Below are 21,631 nucleotides of genomic sequence, written 5' to 3'. Positions count from 1 at the left end.
AAGGTACGCTTGGAGAAGAAGGGGTACAGAATTTTATGAAAAAAACCTCTGTCCAACTGTTAAGCATGGGGGTGGATCAATCATCCTTTGGGGTTGTATTGCAGCCAGTGGCACAAGGAACATTTCACGAGTAGAAGGAAAAATGGATTCAATAAAATTTCTGCAAATTTTGGATGCTAACTTGATGCCATCTGTGAAAAAGCTGGAGTTAAAGAGAGGATGGCTTCTACAAATGGATAATGATCCTAAACACACCTCAAAATCCACGGGAGATTACATCAAGATGCGTAAATTGAAGGTTTTGCCATGGCCTTCACAATCTCCTGACCTCAACATAATTGAAAATCTATGGATAGGCCTTAAAGGGGTATTCCACCCCTAGACATCTTATCCCCTATCCAAAGGATAGGGGATAAGATGTCTGATCGCAGGGGTCCCGCCGCTGGGGACCCACGCAACATAGCATGCAGCACCCACATGTTACTGCTCCGGAAGCGCTGGAGGGTCTGGCTCCCGACCACGGGGACAGAAGATCGTGACATCGCGACTCCACCCCCGTGTGATGTCACGCCCCCCCCCCCTCAATGCAAGTCTAAGGGAGGGGGCGTGACGTCACGATCTTCCGTCCCCGTGGTCGGGAGCCAGACCCTCCAGCGCTTCCGGAGCAGTAACAGGTGGGTGCTGCATGCTATATTGCGGGGGTCCCCAGCGGCGGGACCCCCGTGATCAGACATCTTATCCCCTATCCTTTGGATAGGGGATAAGATGTCTAGGGGTGGAGTACCCTTTAAAAGAGCAGTGCGTGACAGACAGCCCAGACATCTCAAAGAACTGGAAGACTTTTGTAAGGAAGAATGGGCAAAGATACCTCAAACCAGAATTGAAAGACTCTTGGCTGGCTACAAAAAGCATTTACAAGCTGTGATACTTGCCAAAGGGGGCAGTACAAACTTTTGCGGACGCCTTTTTATTGTTTTCTGTTATTTTGAAAGTGTAAATGATGGAAATAAAATCTAACTTTTGTTGACATATTATAAGAATGTCTAATCTGTAATTTGATGCCTTTTGGAGATTTTTCCATCTTTCCTTGGCTTCTTTATGCACAATGAATACAAATTTTTACCTGGGGTGCCCTAACTTTTGATCCCCACTGTATAAAGGTGAAGGGTACTACAGCGGTGTTGTTTAAGCTGTCGCCAACTGATAAATTGAACCTGCACTATAGACCGATATCAAAGATTATAGAAACCCACTTTGGATTTACACACATTATACCAATTTCGATCTCCTACTTGGTTTGCCTTGAAAAATAACTTGACTACCGAGACACGGGGGGGGGGGGGGGGGAGGGGGGGGATCTTCCATTGGTGTTCAGACAAATATTTTGGTGGTAATGCAAATTATTTTAGAGCCTGCTATGACTGACAAAGTTATTATTGTCATGCATCAAAATCCTACTGTTTCAAACTAATACAGGTTTTTTTCTCCACATCTCAAAAAGGGCCATTCCCACCTATTAGTTCTAATTTTGAATTAAGTGTGGGGACAAAATCTGTAAGGATTATTATGGTGCACAAGACACTAAAAGAGAATTGATGTAAAAATATGCAATTTGGCGTGTATGCTTGTTCTTGGTACAGACAGATTTTGGCGCATAATGGAGCAAATTTACTCTGAAGTAATCCAACAAGCAAGAGAAGCAAAACAGGCGACACTCACCAAGCAGGTAATCTTTATTCACTATTCAGTGACAGGATACAGATTTCAGGTGGGGGAGACGGTTTCCCGTCCTCCATCTGAACTCCCCCACTTGCAATCTGTATCCTGTCACTGAATAGTGAATAAAGATTACCTGCTTGGTGAGTGTCGCCTGTTTTGCTTCTCTTGCTTGTTGGATGTCTGTGTTGTGTCAGGCTGAGCACCACCGCACCAGGCTTCATTGTCAAGTGTGTCCTGCAGTGTTTCTCCATCTGTTACCCTGCGCTTAGTGTTGTACGTGCCGGCCTTTTCTTCCTGTTGCTTCTATTTACTCTGAAGTAAAGTTTTGTATGTCTGATACACTACTAACAGTAAATCATTTACGTAATTTTCATGACTGCTTATCTCACAACTGGTTGGTGCAATCTACAGCAGACTGTAGTCTGCATTGGTGTCTTTAGGCCCTACTACATGGGGTAATTATCAGTTTAATCGGCTGATATTGCCCTGTGTTATAGGGGCAGCGTTGGCTGACTGAGTTATTTTGACTCATCAAATATTATCAGCTATGGGCCACATATCTCCCTGTATAATATTTGTGTGGCCCTCCCCACCCGGCACTCGAGCTATGAATAGGCTCTGTAAACAAGCTCCCGTCTACCAGAGTGGGCTAATTTACCTAGAGTATTGGGTCGTCTAATATCACCCTTTTTTGCCACAGAATTTCCTGCACTGTCTGTAAACAAGCAGGAAGGGGTAAATTACTTTGCTTTCCAAACAGAGCCAATCTGCATTTGAACCACATCAACAATTTGCTCTTCCAACAAAGATCATATCTTCCTCTAGAGGCCTCGGCATGTCCATGCATTATAGGGACAGCCAACTGATGGAGCTGTAGAGAAATGTAACACTTGTTGCTGGGTTCCATGCAGATTACATTGAATCATTGGGGCATTGGGGGGGGTCTAAATTTATATTCTGGGGACTCCCAGATCATATGAGGATCATATGAGGACTCCTTGATCATATGAGGACTCCCTGATCATATGAGGTGGGCATTCCCTTTGAACATGTCTTTTAGAAATATTCATCGAGTCTGATGATGATAGTGAAGATTTCATTCTCTAACAATAACTTAATCTTCTGTTTTTGCAGATGCCACCATGTATGCTCACTTTCTGTTTAATGCCTTTGACATGGACAGAAGTGGTGCCATCCGGTTTGAGGTAAGACGTGAAAAAACAAACAAATCTGCTCAAAACCCAGACAGAAAATGACCTGCAGTGCAGATCATCTATTGTCCTTGTTTATTTTACACAATAAATCTGATATGAAATGTATACTGCCATATATTGCTGTAGAAATGCTCAAGAGACACAATTAAAGGGGTACTCCACCCCTAGACATCTTATCCCCTATTCAAAGGATAAGGGATAAGATGTCTGATTGCGGGGGTCCCGCCGCTGAGGACCCCCGCAATATAGCATGCGGCACCCACCTGTTTCTGCTCCGGAAGAGCTGGAGGGTCTGGGTCCCAACCACTGGAATGGAAGTCAGTTACGTCACGACTCCGCCCCCGTGTGATGTCATGCCCCATCCCCTCAACGCAAGTCTGGATAGGGGATAAGATGTCTAGGGGTGGAGTACCCCTTTAAAAACACAACTTTTAATTTTAAACACACTGGGGGAGATTCATGAAAACCTGTGCAGAGGAAAATTTGACCAAATCAGATTTACAACACAATTGTGAATTGGTAAGGATTACCAGCTGCAGAAATGATGGCCATAGAGAATTTGCAGTATTTCCATCCCACATGGCCCTACCCAAATCCTAAAGAGATAAAAAAAAATCTACAGCTGTACTCCACATTCCTTCTTGTCTAGTCTTCTGTGGCACGGGTGACAGATTTTGTGGATTTAAGTGCTCGTTCACACTGCCGCTGTGCTATGGTTAAGGGATTATAAACACAGGTACAGATGTACATATACTGTTAATATAAATTCACTGTATGCTTGTATTTAGTACTGTTACCCGAGGCATAGGTATAGCAAGTCAAAGGTTTGAGGCCTGTCATCTAGGGGAGACCAAAGACTCCTCTGCCAAATAAGAAGACTCCATTATTACAAATGGCACATGGTAGGTGGGGGCTTTGTCACTGATTCTGTTCTGAGGCCTGTGAGGCTTAAAGGAAATCTGTCATCAGTTTCAACTGAACTAACCTGTTGGTAGAGACCGTAGTGCAGGTGACACTAATGACAACGATACTTACCTGATCCCATTCCGTGCTCCAGTTCTCCCGCAATCTTCTCCGGTATCTTCCGTTCTGGGGCAGACTTGGAGCAGGCGGATCTTCGTGACCTCACCGCTGCTGTTTGCGAGCAGTGGGACCCAGCAGAGAAGACAGAAGTTCACCCCACACTGTACACACCACGGAACACTTTGGGAGAGATGGAAAAAAAAGAGTTTTAAAGGGGAACTCCAGTCGGAATTTTATTTTTTTTTTAAATCAACTGGTGCCGTAAAGTTAAACAGATTTGTAAATCACGTCAATTTAAAAATCTTAAAAGATGTACTCCAGTGGAAAACTTTTTTTTTTTTTTAATCAACTGGTGCCAGAAAGTTAAACAGATTTGTAAATTAAGCAAGGAACAAGGAAGGGTGGAGCCAGCACTGAGTAAAAAAGTACTTCTTTATTGAAATCCAAGATTAAAAATCCATAGAAGGCAGGGAAAATGAGCACAAGGACAACAAAATATAAAGTTGCATAGTTGGAACTCCTCAAACACCGACGCGTTTCAGGCCATCAGGCCCACATATTCAGGTCATGGCACACATATTATCTTTTCAAAAGATTATTTTATACTGAGGAGGTCAGGAAGCTCACCTCCCACAAGGGGAGGGAGCAAAAAGACCCACCCATTTGGACAACCAACTTGTCCAAAGTGCATTAAAAACATATAAGAAAAAGAAGAGAATGCAAATAAAGGAAAAGAAAACCAAAGAAAAAGCAAAATTTGTGTACATATAGAAAAATCTTTTTCTTGATGTTTTTAAACAATTTTGAAGCACAGCGGCTAGCAAAGATTAGTAATGCGGGATTAAATCCGTCCTATTATTTAAACTAAAGGGATGAATGCTATTAAACAAGTAAATCCACAACGCTTCTATTTTATGCAGATATCTTATGTTATCACCTCCTTTTTTGAGGGGAATAATTTTTTCAATCACACAAAACTTAAAATTAGACACATCTCCATTGTGAACCAAAAGAAAATGTTTAGATACGTTGGACATACCACCAGTGAGGGGACCAGCCGAATGACGAATGTGTTCCTGTATACGTTTTTTTAAAGCACGTTTAGTGCTGCCAATGTATGTGAGTGAGCAAGCGACACATGTCATTTTGTATATAACCAGTTTGGAATTACAATTGATGAAACTATGAATTTTATGCTTTTTATTATCGACGCTGCCCTCAATGGTGGTACATTTCACAGCATGTTTGCAAATAACACATCGAGCCTCTGAACATTAAAAAAATCCTTTGGTTGTCAACCAAGTTTCATGTGTATCACAATCTGCAACTGTCCTGGGGGTTAATGAATTGGCTAGTGTTGGAGCTCTACGAGTAAATTACTTTTATTTAAAACTCTTAATCCTTCCAGTACTTATTAGCTGCAAGAGAGCAGAGAGCACCGTGCTCATGATGTCAGCAGAGAGCTCTGTGTTCCAAAAAGAAAATAATTTCCTCTGTAGTATTCAGCAGCTAATACGTACTAGAAGGATTACGATTTTTTAATAGAAGTAATTTACAAATCTGTTTAACTTTCTTGCACCAGTTGATTTCAACGGAGTACCCTTTTAACCCTTCCAGTACTTATAAGCTGCTGTATACTACAGATATACTACAGAGAAATTTGTGAAGTTCTTTCCAGTCTTACTACAGTGCTCTCTGCTGATACCTCTGTCCATGTCAGGAACTGTCCAGAGCAGGAAAGGTTTTCTATGTGGATATTATTCTAATCTGGACAGTTCCTGACAAGAACAGAGGTGTCAGCAGAGAGCACTGTTGTCAGACAGAAAAGAAATTCACACATTTCTCTGTTTTATACAGCAGTTAATAAGTACTGGAAGGATCAAGATTTTTTTAATAGAAGTAATTTACAAATCTGTTTAACTTTTAGACACCAGTTGTTTTGAAAACATTTGTTTTCTACTTGTTTTCACCAGAGTTCCCCTTTAACTTAGACTAGACAGTCTAAAAGTGAGCCACATTTTTTTTTTACTGTCTAGTCTAAGTTCTAGATGACTTTGAAATTGGCTTATTTTTAAGTCACATTTGTGTGACAAAGAAGTGATGCATTTTTTGGTGCATCCAAAATCACCCCTTTTTATATTAAAGCCACACCCACTGTTCCCTAAACCACACCCCTTGTTAAATGAATTTGCAAATCTCAATTCCATTTGTCTGTTTATTTTCTTAAATCTAATAACACGTGCACCAGTTTTTTTGGTGCACATTGTGCCAGAACTCTGGTGCACAATATTTGATATTCTTCCCTTCTGTCTCATAGGATTTCGTGGTTGGATTGTCTATACTACTACGGGGGACCATCCATGAAAAATTAAAATGGGCTTTTAACCTGTATGACATAAATAAAGATGGATACATTACCAAGGAGGTCAGTCTGACTCATTATGTCAATTTGGGATCACTACCTATCCTTCAGAGAGTGATCATGATTATATTGGCTCTAGGCCCCCACTACAGCCGTAAACATACCTGTCTACTATAAGAGTGTATTCACACGGCAGCGCATCCGCAGTGTATTTGACACAGCGGATGTGCTGCTGGAACACGCAGAGTTACGGCAGAGTGAGCTTCCTGTTGCTGCAGCTCTGTGTGTGTCCGCTCAGGACTATGGATTTGGTGCCGACAGTCACGAGCAGACACACAGGGCTACGGCAGCAGCCGGCTGTTTGGGAAGCGGAAGATGTGCCGATATCTGAATCCAAAACAGCATGGTGTCACTGTCCAAAACCCTGCTCCCCTCTATATTCAAGGGGAGCAGGGAAACACACTGAAGTCAATGAGAGCTTCAGGAATACCTTCCCACAAGCATGTTGCCTGTGGCTCATAGAGAGCTGTGGCTATTCACATGGGCACATTTTGAGTCCATATGAACGTAACCTAAAGCTTTGTGCACATAGTTTTTTCATGCCAGAAGTTCATGTCAAGGGAAAAAAAAGTGACATCATGTGCACATACCGTATGATGTCTCTCAACCCAGCCCAAAAAAAGATCTTGCATTTCTGGATTATTTTGGTATTATTTGGTATAGACTATGGAAATTTTACTGTCTTTGCACATTGCTATATGCGACTTTCCATTAAATGTTACTATAGGAGGTATCCATTTTATGATAAACCTTCTAGTATTTCTAGCATTTTACATACGTTTGAACATGTGGTAATGAAGTGGGTTATATCAGTGTTCTTGTAGCTATCTTACTCCTGGCCAAATCCATATACAGAATGTATATACCGAAGTATTGAGAAGTAAATCAAACAGAGCCATTGTCGGTTTCATATGCTTCTGCCCTTTATTCAGTCCTTCACTTGGCTTTATTACCTCTGTAATTAGCATAAGTTCCCACCCTCACTATTGGGATGTTCTAGCATATAGGGAGTGAGCAAATAGCATGGGGAATGTGCCTTGTCCTCGTGGCTCTCAACTTCCTGAACTGTTTCGCAGGCCTCTTTTGTTCAGTCTTCACACGATGGTGGGGGCAAGATGAGAGAGCAGATAGGGGAGAGCAGATGGGGAAGGGGGGCTCCTAAATGAACATTTTTTTTTTACATGGAAGACAAAACATAGATACATCCATTACAGTAATGCAAAGTGTTTTATGTATGTTTAGGAGATGCTGGCAATAATGAAATCCATCTATGACATGATGGGACGTTATACATACCCCATGCTTCAAGATGATGCCCCCATCGAGCATGTGGAGAGGTTCTTCCAGGTAATATTAAGGTTTTTTTTTTTACATAAGGAAATAATTTCCCTACTTGCCTCTGGACACTAGACCTCTTTCGTTCTGATGTATTTTACAGAAGATGGACCGAAATCACGATGGAGTAGTAACCATTGATGAATTTCTGGAGACTTGTCAGAAGGTTAGTGGATCATGACTGTTCTCCGACATTAGAATAAAAATAAGCAAAATAGTAAAGCGGGCTACATAGTCACTAGAGTTAAAAAAAAAGGCGCATTCATCATGTTTCTTATTATAATCATTCTATGGAAAATGAATAAGACCCTTATATTGTTGTCATTGTATCTGCTATTACTATTTGTTGAGGGAGAGCATTCTATAGTCTCATTTCTCTAAAGTACATTCCAAATTGTGACCGACCTGCTGATATTCTGCCAGTAATGCACATTATAGGTGTAGTTTACACTATTAAAAAAAAAGTTTATAAAATCTACTTACTATCGCTGTCGTCTTAGCATGGAATAGAAATCCCTTACTCTCCAGGCAAATAAGATGACAGTGTGCATGCTCAACTACCACTCCATTCACTCTCTAAGGGATTTTTGATGATGGCCGAATACAGAGCTCAGATTTGTGCTAGACTCACCTCAGACGTCAGGTACCCAGGGAGTAGTAGATCTGTAATACCACGGTAGTCTGGAACAGGTGATGTAGTAGATCCGTGTGGCAGATGACGCGGGCCGTGCCAGGGAGTGGAGTCTAAGGTGCCACTGGTTTTCACCAGAGCCCGCCGCAAGGCGGGTTGGGCTTGCTGTGGCAGGCGACACCCAGGTCGCTACCCCTGGCATGACTTGACCACACAGGCGGCTGAGGTGAAGCGTGGCACCAAAGGAATAGGCAGGACGTAGCCGGGCAGGCTAGAGGTCAGGGCAGGCGGCACACGAGCGTAGTCAGTAGGATAGCAGAAGGTCAATAGGCTGGTGGCTAGAAACACGGCCGGGTCACAGAATACAAAGGTCTGGTACACGGCAAGGCATAATAAGTGCTGCTTTCTCTTAGGTGCAAAGCAAACACAGATCCGACAGGGGTACTAGGGAGGAGCAAAAATGTATAAGAAAGGTACAGGTGTGAACACTAATTACGGGCACACTGGCCCTTTAAATTTCAAAGCTTGGGCGCACGTGTCGGAGCTGAGGGACAGAGGCCGGGGACGGAGATGAGTGACGGGCTGGGACTCGCATGCGGTCGCGTCCCACGATGCGAATCCCAGCCCCACCGGGAGCTGACACAGGGGAGAAGATGCGCTCACGGCCAGTATGTCCGGCCAGAGCGCGGTTCTTTACAATTTGTTAATAAGTCCATAGAGAGTGGCTAAGCATGCGCGCTGTCACTCCACTCACTCTAGTAACAAATGGTCTCAATTGTTATTGTGATCAGTGGGGACCCATCGCTTGGACCCCCATGGATCAGCTAGGTATCCTGTCTCTTGTGGATCTCGGAAAAACCTCTTTACAGTCACTGTCAGGGAGACATGCGAAAAGTTTTCATCTGTCTGGGTGTTCGGACCCCCACCAAGAATTAGAACAATCTGGGAGAAGTGCTCAGGTAAGCACTTCTTTCCCTTTCAGGCTGTGTAGACTTATTAGGGCCCATGAACACTGAGGAAATTCATTCCGACATGGTAACAGAGCAGCAGAATCCTCTCTTGGAAATTTCGAGCAAAATGTCTGTAGTGTGCATGAGACATTATAGAGCACATCTTCTACAGTGAGCAGCAAGACAGGGAGGGACGTACATAAATTTTAAGCTCTTTAGGCGGGGCCCTGTGTAATTTGGTATTGCCTGATTTTGATCTGTAACCTCAGAATTGTAAAGTACAGTGGAATATGAAGAAAATGACAAGTAAATCTGCACCAGCAGCAAATTCATATTTTGGTGCTGCTTTCCATGTGGAAATGGCCAACTCTTTTAACCTCTTCATTCCGTTGCCTGTTTTGACCTTAATGACCAAGGCAAACTTTTAAAATCTGACATATGTGCGCAGCTCTGATCCTGAGTCCTCCAGTGGGGGCCCCCTCTCCTACGATCACTTCACTGTCTGAAGCAACAAAGAAGAGGGGGAAGGAGGAGACTCCACAAATATCACTCCTATTAGTCCATCAGTACTGACGGACCAATAGGAGCACTCGCCGGCTGGGGACCACTGCAATGCATCCCTGGCCGGCTTCAGGGATGCTCGGCTGTTACTAAACTCTCACAGCACCCAGCGGCACTGTGACAGTTTATATACATCAGGTACATGTACGTGGTGATGTGGCAAGTCAGCCCTCATCACCACGTACATGTACCTGATTATGCAGGAAGAGGTTAAATACATTAAAGCTAGAGATTAGCAAATCGAAGCTGATGAACCTGGAATTAAGAATTTCATGAAAAATTTGATTCGCAACAAATGCGAATAGCGCCGCGATTCTATTGCGCAAATCGCTTCATTAAACTCCATTTAGTGCTGTCCAGGCTCCAGTGCATCTAAAATGGCGGATCCACGTCAGTACATGGGGCAAGGGAGGCTGGGAAGGCAGGTAGGCGGGATGACCCTAAATCACATGCAGGATGCAGCCTATCAGCAGCCAGTCACCCCTGGCATGTCACAGCCCTATATAATCGGTAGCCATATTGTGGCTCGTCACTTCATTCATTACACTGCAGAGAGATAGGACGGACAGCGTGTGTGTGTGTGTGTGTGTGTGTGTATTACACAGAAAAGCTTATTACAGCAGCGTTTCACCTCCTAGTCACATCAGCATTCTGGTGGACAGAGAGCAGTGCTTTTTTTTTCACTGAAAAGGATTTTCACTGCAGCCATTAACCTCCCAGTCACTTTTTTCAGCATTGTATTACAGAAAGGGGCAGAATGCTGTGTGTTTCCTCATACATTTCAACAAGCTACCTCAACTTCATAAACCTTCGCAGAGGAATTCAGCGGAATTCAGTGTCTTTGTTCCACAAAAAAATCATCTGCTGGTTATACTAGTCTGTAGATGGTATAATACTCAGCAGTCCATTCCTAATAGTCTGTGAGAATGTACATACTGTGAAAGGACAGCCAAAAGTAATCACCGCTTGGTGTTTTACTCAACAACGACTATGTGCTGCAGCACTGTTGTGTACTGCTGGTGTTGTGCAAAAATAGGTTTTTTTAAGCATACTGTAGCACATTTTTCTGCCCTCCATAAGTGCATACCATATATGTACATCTAAGTAGTGTACTATTTTGTACCTGTTAATCTGTCAAGGGCATAGATACTGTGAAAGTCCAGGCAAAAGTAATCACCGGCTGGTGTTTTACCCCAGGGCTTTTTTAAGCGTACTGTAGAGCATTTTTCTGCCCTCATAAGTGCATACCACATACCTACATCTAAGTAGTGTACTATTTTGTACCTTTTAATCTGTCAAGGGCCTAGATACTGCAAAAGGACAGGCAATAGTACACACCTGCTGCTGTTCTAGACAAATACTGTTTTAAAAGTAGTGAAGCGTATTGTACTCCACTCATATACGCAATAAGTATGTCAGGCAGAGTAGTGCCAGGAGGTGCACAGAGGAGTGGCAGAGGCCTAAATTCGTCAGGCAGAGGTCGCAGCAGAGTAGGGGGGTGTGCCAGCCACAGTCGCAGCGAGAGGTCTGAGCTCCCAGTGTCAGCTAGCAGTCATGTTGCAACCAGCAACCCAGCAGCCGTGATTGATCGGTTCACTCGGTCATCCACTTCATCCCAAGTGACATTCAACACCCCCAGTCGGTGGGTTCCTCAGACTCAACCCTCAGTTGGCATGGCCCTCATGCTGCTGCTGCCACCTCCAGGCTCTGCCATTGTGCTGCTCTATGGTCTCCTCATGCTAATGCTACCACCTCCAGGCTCTGTCATTGTGCTGCTCTATGGTCTCCTCATGCTGATGCTGCCAACTCCAGGCTTTCTCATTGTGCTGCCATGGATACTGCAAAATATAATTAAGGTGCTGGTCCCCAGTTTCAGGGTCACTTTTAGTGTTGCTCGCGAATATTCGCAATGCAAATTTTATTCGCGAATATTCACGAATATAGCACTATATATTCGTAATTACGAATATTCGTTTTTTTTCACAGTACACATCACAGTGATCACCCCTCTCTGCTTCCAGCTTGTGTGGTGTACAGAAGGCTCTGATACTACTGTGTGAGACTGGCGTGTGAATTTTTGCATATGCAAATTTTCGCTTATGCTAATTTTTGTATATGCAAATGTTTGCATATGTTAATTTTCGCATACACAAATTTTCGCATATGCGAAAATAAAACGAGAATATTACGAATATGCAAATTTAGCGAATATATGATGAATATTCATCCATATATTTGTGAATATTCGCGAATTCGAATATGGCCTATGCCGCTCAACACTAGTCACTTTCAGGACTCCTAATGCTGCTGCCACCTCCAGGCTGTCTCATTCAGCCACTATATGGTCTCCTCATGCTGCCACAAACTCCAGGCTGTGCCATTAAGCCACTATATGGTTTACTGATGCAGCTGGGCCTAGAACATTACCTAAAAATATTTTATGGTAGCACTAGCTACCATAATTCTTCAATTATAATTTTAAAATTAATCTTTTAATCTTAGGGATTGAAGCCCTATTGTCTACTCATACTTCAGCCACCTTCAGGCTGTGCCATTCAGCCACTATATGGTCTCCTCATGCTGCCACAAACTCCAGGCTGTGCCATTCAGCCACTATATGGTCTCTCATCATGCTTCAGCCACCTCTAGGCTCTGCCATTTAGACACTATATGGTCTCCTCATACTGATGCCACCTCCAGGCTCTGTCATTGTGCCGCCATGTGACATGTGACTCCTTGTTAGATTTGGTCCTTTGTAACCACATGCCGGGGCCCAGGACACTAAAACTTGGGAGTGTTAACTAAAATTTTTATTTCAAAATCTTAAATTTCAATGTTCTCCTCATGCTTCTGCAAACTCCAGGCTGTGCCATTCAGACACTATATAGTCTCCTCATGCTGCCACAAACTCCAGGCAGTCATTCAGCCACTATTTGGTCTCCTCATACTGATGCCACCTCCAGGCTCTGCCATTCTACTTCCATGTGACATGTGACTCCTTGTTAGATTTGGTCCTTTGTACCCACTCGCCGGGGCCCGGGACACTAATACTTGGGAGTGTTAGCCAAAATTTCAATTTCAAAATCCTAAATTTCAATTTTAAAATTTTACATTTAAAAATCTTAAATTTCAATGGTCTCCTCACGCTTCTGCCAACTCCAGGCTGTGCGATTCAGACACTATATGGTCTCCTCGTGCTTTACCACCTCCAGGTTGTGCCATTCAGACACTATATGGTCTTCTTATGCTTTTGCCACCTCCAGGCTGTGTCATTCAGCCAATATATGGTCTACTGATGCTGCTGGGCCTGGGACATTACCTACAAATATTTTATGGTAGCCCTATCTAATATAATTCTTGAATTTTAGAATTCATCTTTTAATCTTAGGGATTGTGAAGCCCTAGTGTCTACTCATGCTGCCGCCTGCTCCAGGCTGTGTCATTCAGCAACTATATTGTTTAGTGATGCTGCTGGGCCAGGGATATAACCTTAAATTCCAATTCCAGGCTGTGTCATTCTGCCAGATTATGGTCTCCTCATGCTGCGGCCACCTTTAGGCTCTGTCATTGTGCCGCCATGTGACTACTTGTTAGATTGGGTTTTGTAGTCATACAGTATTATTTCAAAGTAAACACTGGGACATTAATCTTTGGAATCTAATGTAAATATTACACATATGCAAGGTAGTGGTCTCAGCACCTTCCCTATGTTGCATAAAATCAGCAGGCGGACACCTGATTCACACAGTCCCTGGAAGCCAATTCAGACACACTCTTCGGTGATACCACGCAATATGAGTAAAGCAGCTGAAATGAACCATAAAAGAACTGCGGAGCACTCACCAGGTCTTTTCAGCCAGCGGCTTATTTATTGTAGCATATTACAGTCGGGATACATGCAGGGGAGGATGGTATGGACGCGGGGGTATTCAAGACAGGGACGGGCCGTTTACACCCCGGAGCGCTTCGTCAGGCCGATGCTAGCATCGGCCTGACGAAGCGCTCCGGCGTGTAAACCGCCCTTCGCCATCTTGAATACCCCCGCGTCCATACCATCCTCCCCTGCATGTATCCCGACTGTAATATGCTACAATAAATAAGCCGCTGGCTGAAAAGACCTGGTGAGTGCTCCGCAGTTCTTTTATGGTTCATAATGTAAATATTAATTTTAAATTTAAAAAAATCGATGTCAACTTTTCAAGACTGAGGCCCTGTGGTCGTCGACATCATATTACCAGTGGAATTATCACAAAAATCCAATGAAAAAGCTTGGAGCGATAACAATGAACCATAACTGATTAAATGAAACATTCACACTTTCACAGTCAGGGGAGCGCTGACAGGCAGGGGCTGGAACAGGTGGTATCTCGCCTGGCAGAGGACTGCCAGCTCGATGGTCACCAGAATGGGTACTCAAAAAATGTAAACAAAATTCTAATCAAATTAAATTAAATTAAAATGACATGAAAAAATCTCTTTATCCTCTTCAATTTTTACACCATATGGTCTCCCTGCTGCCACATCGACGATTCTAATAGTGAAGCCTGTAATCTGCATGTCATACTGAATAACAGTAATATTTCACTAACACAGCACACTCCCTATGCGTGTCAGAACAAAGCAAAGTGTTCTACACCCCTATTGAGGCTCTCTGTAGGCCAGAAATAGCCGTTTATAATACAGATTTGCCGCAAATAAATTCGACCTGAAACAAATTTTTTCAGAAAATTCGGGAATCGGCCGAATCAAATTTTTCAAATGTTCGTTCGTCTCTAATTTAAGTGTTTCTGTGATTAGTAGTAAGAAAAAAAAAATGCTTAAATCAGTGTAGTAATGTGCCCTAAGACTTGTATACATAATAATATTATATGAATATATATATGAATATAACCACACCTCACTCCCCCCCCCCCCTCTCACAGAAAAAAATTTCCTTTTTTTTGATGGACCAAAAAGGGTTCAGGGTTCGATTGCATTAAAAAAAATATATATATAGAGATACAGAGTGGCCATTTTTAAACCATTTTTCACATCTTTAGCAATCACATTTTTTAATGAAGTGTATTAGGAAAATTCTTAGTTTTTAAGGAAGTATTAAATGGAAAAAAAAACGACAGTAACGCTTTAAAAAATAAAATAAAAACTGAGCTGTGATGGGATGCTATGGGCAGAAAGTATTTTCTATCTTCTCATTGTAAGAAAGGGCTCACGTCCCATTTATAAAATCTACTCACCCACCTTTATACCTTTTCCAGTAGTACAGTGTCCTTTTTACAACTTGGAGCCCAGAACTTAATCCAACCTAAGGTTCTCTTCCCATTACGTTAGTGATGTCCGTTTGCTATATGTATTGGAAATCCTCCCACCATTTCATATGTCCTGATCACCCACATGAGACCAGGTTCAGGTGGTTTCTATTGGGGTTTGCATTTTCTGTCTGCATATTCCATAGAGCAGGTACCAGTACAAAAAAAAATGCATCTCACATATATGGCAGAATACCTCCTTCTTTTGTTTTGTTTTCCCTGATCTAGGTGGAGTACCTTACATTTATCTACATTAAAGGGGTACTCCACTGGAAAACATTTTTTTTTTTTTTTTTTTTAATCAACTGGTGCCAGAAAGTTAAACAGATTCGTAAATTACTTCTACTAAAAAATCGTAATCCTTCCAGTACTTATCAGCTGCTGTTATGATCCCCAGGAGGTTCTTTTCTTTTTGAATTTCCTGTCTGCCTGACCACAGTGCTCTCTGCTGACACCTCTGTCCATTTTAGGAGCTGTCCAGAGCAGGATAGGTTTTCTATGGGGATTTGCTCCTACTCTGGACAGTTCCTAAAATGGACAGAAGTGTCAACAGAGAGCACTGTGGTCAGGCAGAAAGGAAATTCAAAAAGAAAAGAACTTTCTGTGGATTATACAGCAACTGATAAGTACTGGCAGGTTTACGATTTTTTTATAGGAGTAATTTACAAATCTGTTTAACTTTCTGGCACCAGTTAATTTACAAAAAAAAAAAAATTTTTTCCAGTGGAGTACCCCTTTCAATTTTATCTTCTATGTTTTTGCCCATGTTACTAAATAAAGGGGTACTCAGGTGCTCCAGTGTTCTGAACATTTTGTTCAGAACGCTTGGAGCCGGAGGCCGTGACGTCACACCACGCCCCATCCATTCATGTCTATGGGAGGGGGCGTGTTGGCCAACACGCCCCCTCCCATAGACATGAATGGAGGGGGCGTGGCATGACATCACAAGGGGCATGGCCGTGTTGTCACGACTACTGCCGCAGGACCCTGGCATTTGTTTACACTGCTTGCTGCTGTGGGAGATCGTGGGGCGCCCCAGCAGCGAGACCCCCGCGATCAGACATCTTATCCCCTATCCTTTGTATATGGGATAAGATGTCTAGCAGCGGAGTACCCCTTTAAGTGAGATTTTAACCGAGGGAACCACCTTTTGTTGCAGGATAAGCTTGTGCCATCCCTTACTATGCAGGAAATGGACTATACCCAGAGCTGTACAGTCACTTTACAAGAAATAACAGGACATTTCCTCTTCATTCCTCAGGATGAAAACATTATGAGATCCATGCAGCTCTTTGAAAATGTGATCTAGAAGATCTTGCATTCCACCCATGCCAGCACCAGAACGGACCCATCTGACAGAGTACGCCCAAGACTGGATCCCATCCACCGCCCTTCTTTCTTGTGTCACCAACAGTCCATGGATGGTGTAATCTCTCTCCCAGGGAACGGACAATCCTACTTACTGCCTGCCTGTTTGCACTGATCCCTTCCTACTCCTCACCGTAACAAACTCACCTTTCTAAGGACTGTTTTATATTATTACAGAAAAAAAAGCACATTTATCTCTGCAAGAGCCAGGATTCTTAAATCAGGGATTTTTACAGAAAGCCGCTCTTGCCTGTATCAGATGTGGGACATGTGAACCATTCCCCCAACCCCATCCCCCTACAAAAAAAATGAAAAGAAGAGATATATTTGATGGTTTTAAAAAAACAAAACAATGAATTATATGCAGATATCTGCATCATGTGCTTCCTGAGATCCTGCCAAATCCCTGTCACCTCAGCGCTATGTTTGCAAAAATAAATAGGATGGCCTCTTCCATTGCCGATTGGTGGCACTGTAACCTACCGGCACTAGAAGAGTAGACCTGGTACAGGTACTATGAGTATTGTGCTTATGCCTTCCATTTCCTTTTCCTTTTTGGTAAAACAAACTACCATTATCTGAGTGCATGTCCTCTACAAGATCCCAATCCACGTATAGAGTAGTACATCATTGCTGGAGCTTGTGCTGGCCACACCAGTTGCCAAAAATAAGCAGAAATCATTATTTTGAAGAGGACCTGTTTTTCCTTACATGTCTGTTTTAGGCTACGTTAACACTATGGATTTTCTGAGCAGAATGGCGCTCAGAAATTGTGCTTGGAAATTCCAGGGTAGTAGCCTCTGATTGTCTTCAATGGGATTCTGCTGCATCTTGCACACAGCAGAATTTCCGCAGCTGAAAATTCCGCCACACATTCAAATTATGGACTGATAAATGATTTTGGCACTGCTTGCAGCTGATGGAATCTCTGCCCCAATTATCTCTGGGGGTGATCTCCGTAGTGTAAATACCTGTATAACACATGAAAAAAAAAACAAGCCTGGAACTTTTTTTTCCTTAGAACTCTACATTGTGTTGTCCCTTTGTAAGGGTATGTTCACATGGGTGGATTACCTGCGAAATTTCTGCAGTGTATTTGCTGCAGAAAATCCGCAGCAGATTTTGCTACCATTGACTTCAATGGGTCAGCAAAAAATCCACAATAGAGGCAGATTTTCTTTCAGACCCACTGGAGTCAGTGGTAGCAAAATCCGATGCAGATTTTCTGCACAAATACACTGCAGAAATTCCGCAGGTTATCCACCAGTGTGAACATAATCTTATATTTTTCGGAAGATTAAGGTTCACAATTCTTGTGAATTAGGTACATCCCTACATAGTCTGATTATTGGCATACACACAGCACTGACTGGACAGTGTCAGAGGGGGTTCACACTAGCCTAATACGGTCATATCACAGTCACATTACCACCACAAATGCCGGCCTTAACTGCAAGTCTGATGACAAACTGACAGCTGTCAAGTCGGGTCATCGGATCCAAGGTCAGGACTAGTCTTGTGGTTATAATAAGGCCATAGAAATATGTCCTTATTAGGTTAGTGTGAACCCAACTGTATAGTACATTTTTTTCATCCCTTTTCTCTATGTACAGTTATTACATATATATTGGCCAGTTTCTGGGCCATTTTTATGTCTCTCTTTTGCAGATATGAAATTAACCTAAAAAAGTGAATACTTACCTTAATGTGATCCCTGGTGCTCCTGTGCCGATGCTCTCCTGGTGTTCTTTGGTCTCTATTTTGCGGCCTTCAGTAATCCCATGTCAACACATGAACATCGCAGCCTGGGATTGTCTGTAGCTGTCACAGTAGACATAACGCATTATGGCTGGAGGCAAAAAACAGAGAGAGATCCAGGAGACATCGCCATGAGAATACATATATAACATATATCCACACCTGAGAGTTCTTCTACAGATCTACAGGTAAACTGGACCCACAAAACTAGGATCCGATTGTGGACTCATTCTATCCAATTGAAATGGATGAGGAAAGTCCACAATCAGTCCATACACAATACACAACAGAAATTGGCATCCTGCAAATGTAGAAATCCACAAGTCAATGGAGGAAATGTGTGCGGCGTGTGAGTGAGATCTGTGAGGAGATTTGCTGCATCTGCAATCTATGAATATGGAAAATGTGGAGGGTTTCCAGCTCCTGAACGTACTCTAAATCAGGTTAACATTTCATTTTCTTGAGGAACAACAGAGGAACCACACAACACACGCTAAGAAAAGCTAAGGCAACGCTGTCATTTTTTTGAGGAATACACATATATATTAAGACAGACATGTCAGGAAAGATGACGGGTCTTCTTTAAGAAATGGTCTGAGATGGTGATACCAACATGGAAATAATTGTTATGAGATAATGGAGGCAATTGAAGGACCAGCTTCACCCCACAGACCGGAGCAGGGTTTCTTTAGATATGTGTTGTATGTGGCTGAGGAGAGTTTTTACATTTATAAACTTCCCGTTCTCCACAAACATTTCCATTCTATTCTTCTCCAGCTCCCTATTACACTGTATAGAAAATGGATGAAGCAGAGTGATAAAGGCCGGGGTAGGTTTGTTTAACAGTGCATTAGGCAGTGTCCATATGATGTACATTTCAGGGGAGCCCCCAACGTGTATCTGATACAGTGGCATCTATCATACATAGGCTCCTATAGTATACTACAGAATATACCTTTTTCACAGGATCCAGTTGAATGGAATAGGGTGGCGGTCCACACTACTACATCCGGTAGATCCTGCTGCACACGTCCCATAGAGGCCACAATGACACACTTTTGGCCTCTGTTGGGTGTATGGTTGTCTATGAATCTGTTTAACATATGCTGGAACCTGTCCCGGTGTTGGCATTAAATGGAATAGACTGTATACTGCTTAACGCAGTCGGAAACCATTGCCAGCTATAGATGCCCATCTAGATAGAGACAAATGGACTTCAAAGGTGCGGTGGGTCTTTTGCGGCGCTGACTCGGAACAGGCACATCAGGTGAGTATAAAAGGTTTATTAAAATGCAACGCGTTTCCCCGCACATGTGCGGCTTCATCATGCATGGTAATCACAGGAAATCAGAGTGTGTTCACTCCCCAAAAGACAGAATAGATACACCCCTGGAAATCAGAGCATGTTCACACATCAAAAAACACATTTGATCCTGACATCTATTATGATATAGCCATTCTCTTTAATGAGTCTGGTATATAAAAAATAGACACACCCTTGGATATCAGAGCGTGTTCACACACCAAAAGACAGAATAGATATACCCCTTTAAAATCAGAGCGTGTTCAGACACCAAAAAACACATTTGATACTGACATCTATTATGACAATATATAACCATTATCTTTAATGAGTCCGGTATAAAAAATAGATACACTCCTGGAAATCAGAGCGTGTTCACACACTAAAAGACTGAATAGACACACTCCTGGAAATTAGAGCGTGTTCACACACCAAAAAAAAAAAAAAACAAATATTATGCACAGATCTGCTTACCTCCCACAGTAAGTTTGCATGCTATGCTGAAAGTTGTTATGATGTGTAACTTGTATTTTTTGTAACTTTATAATCTTTTATTCCTGATACAAAAGTTGTTAAAGAGTCTGTATATTAGTCCCCCCCCCCCCCCCTTCCTGTGATTACCATGCCTGATGAAGCCACACATGTGCGGGGAAACACGTTGCATTTTAATAAACCTTTTATACTCACCTGATGTGCCTGTTGCGAGTCAGCGCCGCAAAAGACCCACCGCACCTTTGAAGTCCATTTGTCTCTATCTACTTGGTTGGGAGGCTTCAGACCGGGCTCTAACAATCCTCACTCGCTGTCCATTGTTGTGTATGAGCTCACACAACCACCTGGGGAAAGAGGCTTTAAAAGGAATCCTTCTACCAATACCTACCCAGTTAGTTTTACGCTATGGAGCACTCTCTTTTTTATTTATAGATGCCCATCCGTCAGCTCATCTGAGAGGAGCTACCAAATGAAGTGACAAAACAGCTACCAAATGAAGTGACAAACCTTTATAATAGAAATGTTTCTCAGGTTGGTTATATCCAGTAGGTTGTCATTTCTTATTAAAAATAAACTTCACATTGACCTGTTTACTGCTGCTAGGTGCCCATTTACCACCATCCTCAAGCAGCTGATTGTCATGGATCTTGTAGAGAACATGTATGCTTATTCTTTAGATGATGGAGACTACACATAGGAATATATAGTGATTTCTACAACCTTACCCTTCATGAAATGTACAAGTTTTATTTGTACTTCTTGGTGCATACATGACGTGAAACGTAGCATCACTTAATAATGAGTTTAGCATTACCGTCCTCCCCTTCTCAAGCAAAAGCACAATTCTTCTTTAAAGGGGTACTCCACCCCTAGACATCTTATCCCCTATTCAAAGGATAGGGGATAAGATGTCTGATCGCGGGGGTCCCCCCGCTGGGGACCCCCGCAATATAGCATGCGGCACCCACCTGTTTCTTGTCCGGAAGCGCTGGAGGGTCTGGGTCCCGTCCACAGGAACGGAAGTTTGTGACGTCACGCCCCGTCCCCTCAATGCAAGTCTATGGGAGGGGGCGTGACCGCCGTCACGCCCCTCCCATAGACTTGCATTGAGGGGACGGGGCGTGACGTCACACAGGGGCAGAGTCGTGATGTTACGAACTTCCGTTCCCGTGGATGGGACCCAGACCCTCCAGCGCTTCCGGACAAGAAACAGGTGGGTGCTGCATGCTATATTGGATAGGGGATAAGATGTCTAGGGGTGGAGTACCCCTTTAAGGCATAGGAGATCCTAAGAGGGTGGAAGGTGCAATGGAGCCTGCAAAGGAAATAACAAGCACCATCCTTGGTTGTAAGAGATCCATAACGTTATGTTTCCTCTTCTGTTATTGCCTTACTGTTATAGCTACCTCTAAATATGGCCATGTCCACTATGTCTTACAATTGGTTTAATACTAGCATAACTATAAACTATACACACATGGACTGTACATCATCTGAGTAGCATCCATGAAGACACACCATCACACTCCACACTGGAGCCCTATCCCAT

The 21,631-nt window shown here is 42.9% G+C and overlaps 1 protein-coding gene across 5 annotated transcripts in view; it reads left to right on the top strand.

Moving 5' to 3' along the window:
* KCNIP3 (potassium voltage-gated channel interacting protein 3) overlaps nucleotides 1-20,182 on the top strand; it is a 190,160-nt gene extending 169,978 nt beyond the window's left edge. For 4 of the 5 annotated variants that reach the window (XM_056571374.1, XM_056571379.1, XM_056571376.1 and 1 more), the window contains 5 exons: nucleotides 2,854-2,924; nucleotides 6,274-6,381; nucleotides 7,621-7,725; nucleotides 7,817-7,879; nucleotides 16,423-20,182. In XM_056571374.1, coding sequence (XP_056427349.1) covers nucleotides 2,854-2,924; nucleotides 6,274-6,381; nucleotides 7,621-7,725; nucleotides 7,817-7,879; nucleotides 16,423-16,470 — 395 coding nt within the window. In that variant the 3' untranslated portion in view covers nucleotides 16,471-20,182. The remainder of the gene's footprint in view (nucleotides 1-2,853; nucleotides 2,925-6,273; nucleotides 6,382-7,620; nucleotides 7,726-7,816; nucleotides 7,880-16,422) is intronic. The other variant, XM_056571375.1, reaches the window with a different exon arrangement.
* Nucleotides 20,183-21,631: the final 1,449 nt, after the last annotated feature.

Source organism: Hyla sarda, chromosome 4, assembly GCF_029499605.1.
Source record: "Hyla sarda isolate aHylSar1 chromosome 4, aHylSar1.hap1, whole genome shotgun sequence".
NCBI lineage: Eukaryota > Metazoa > Chordata > Amphibia > Anura > Hylidae > Hyla > Hyla sarda.
Note: the sequence above shows the minus strand (reverse complement) of the source record. Positions and strands in the feature narration are given on the sequence as shown.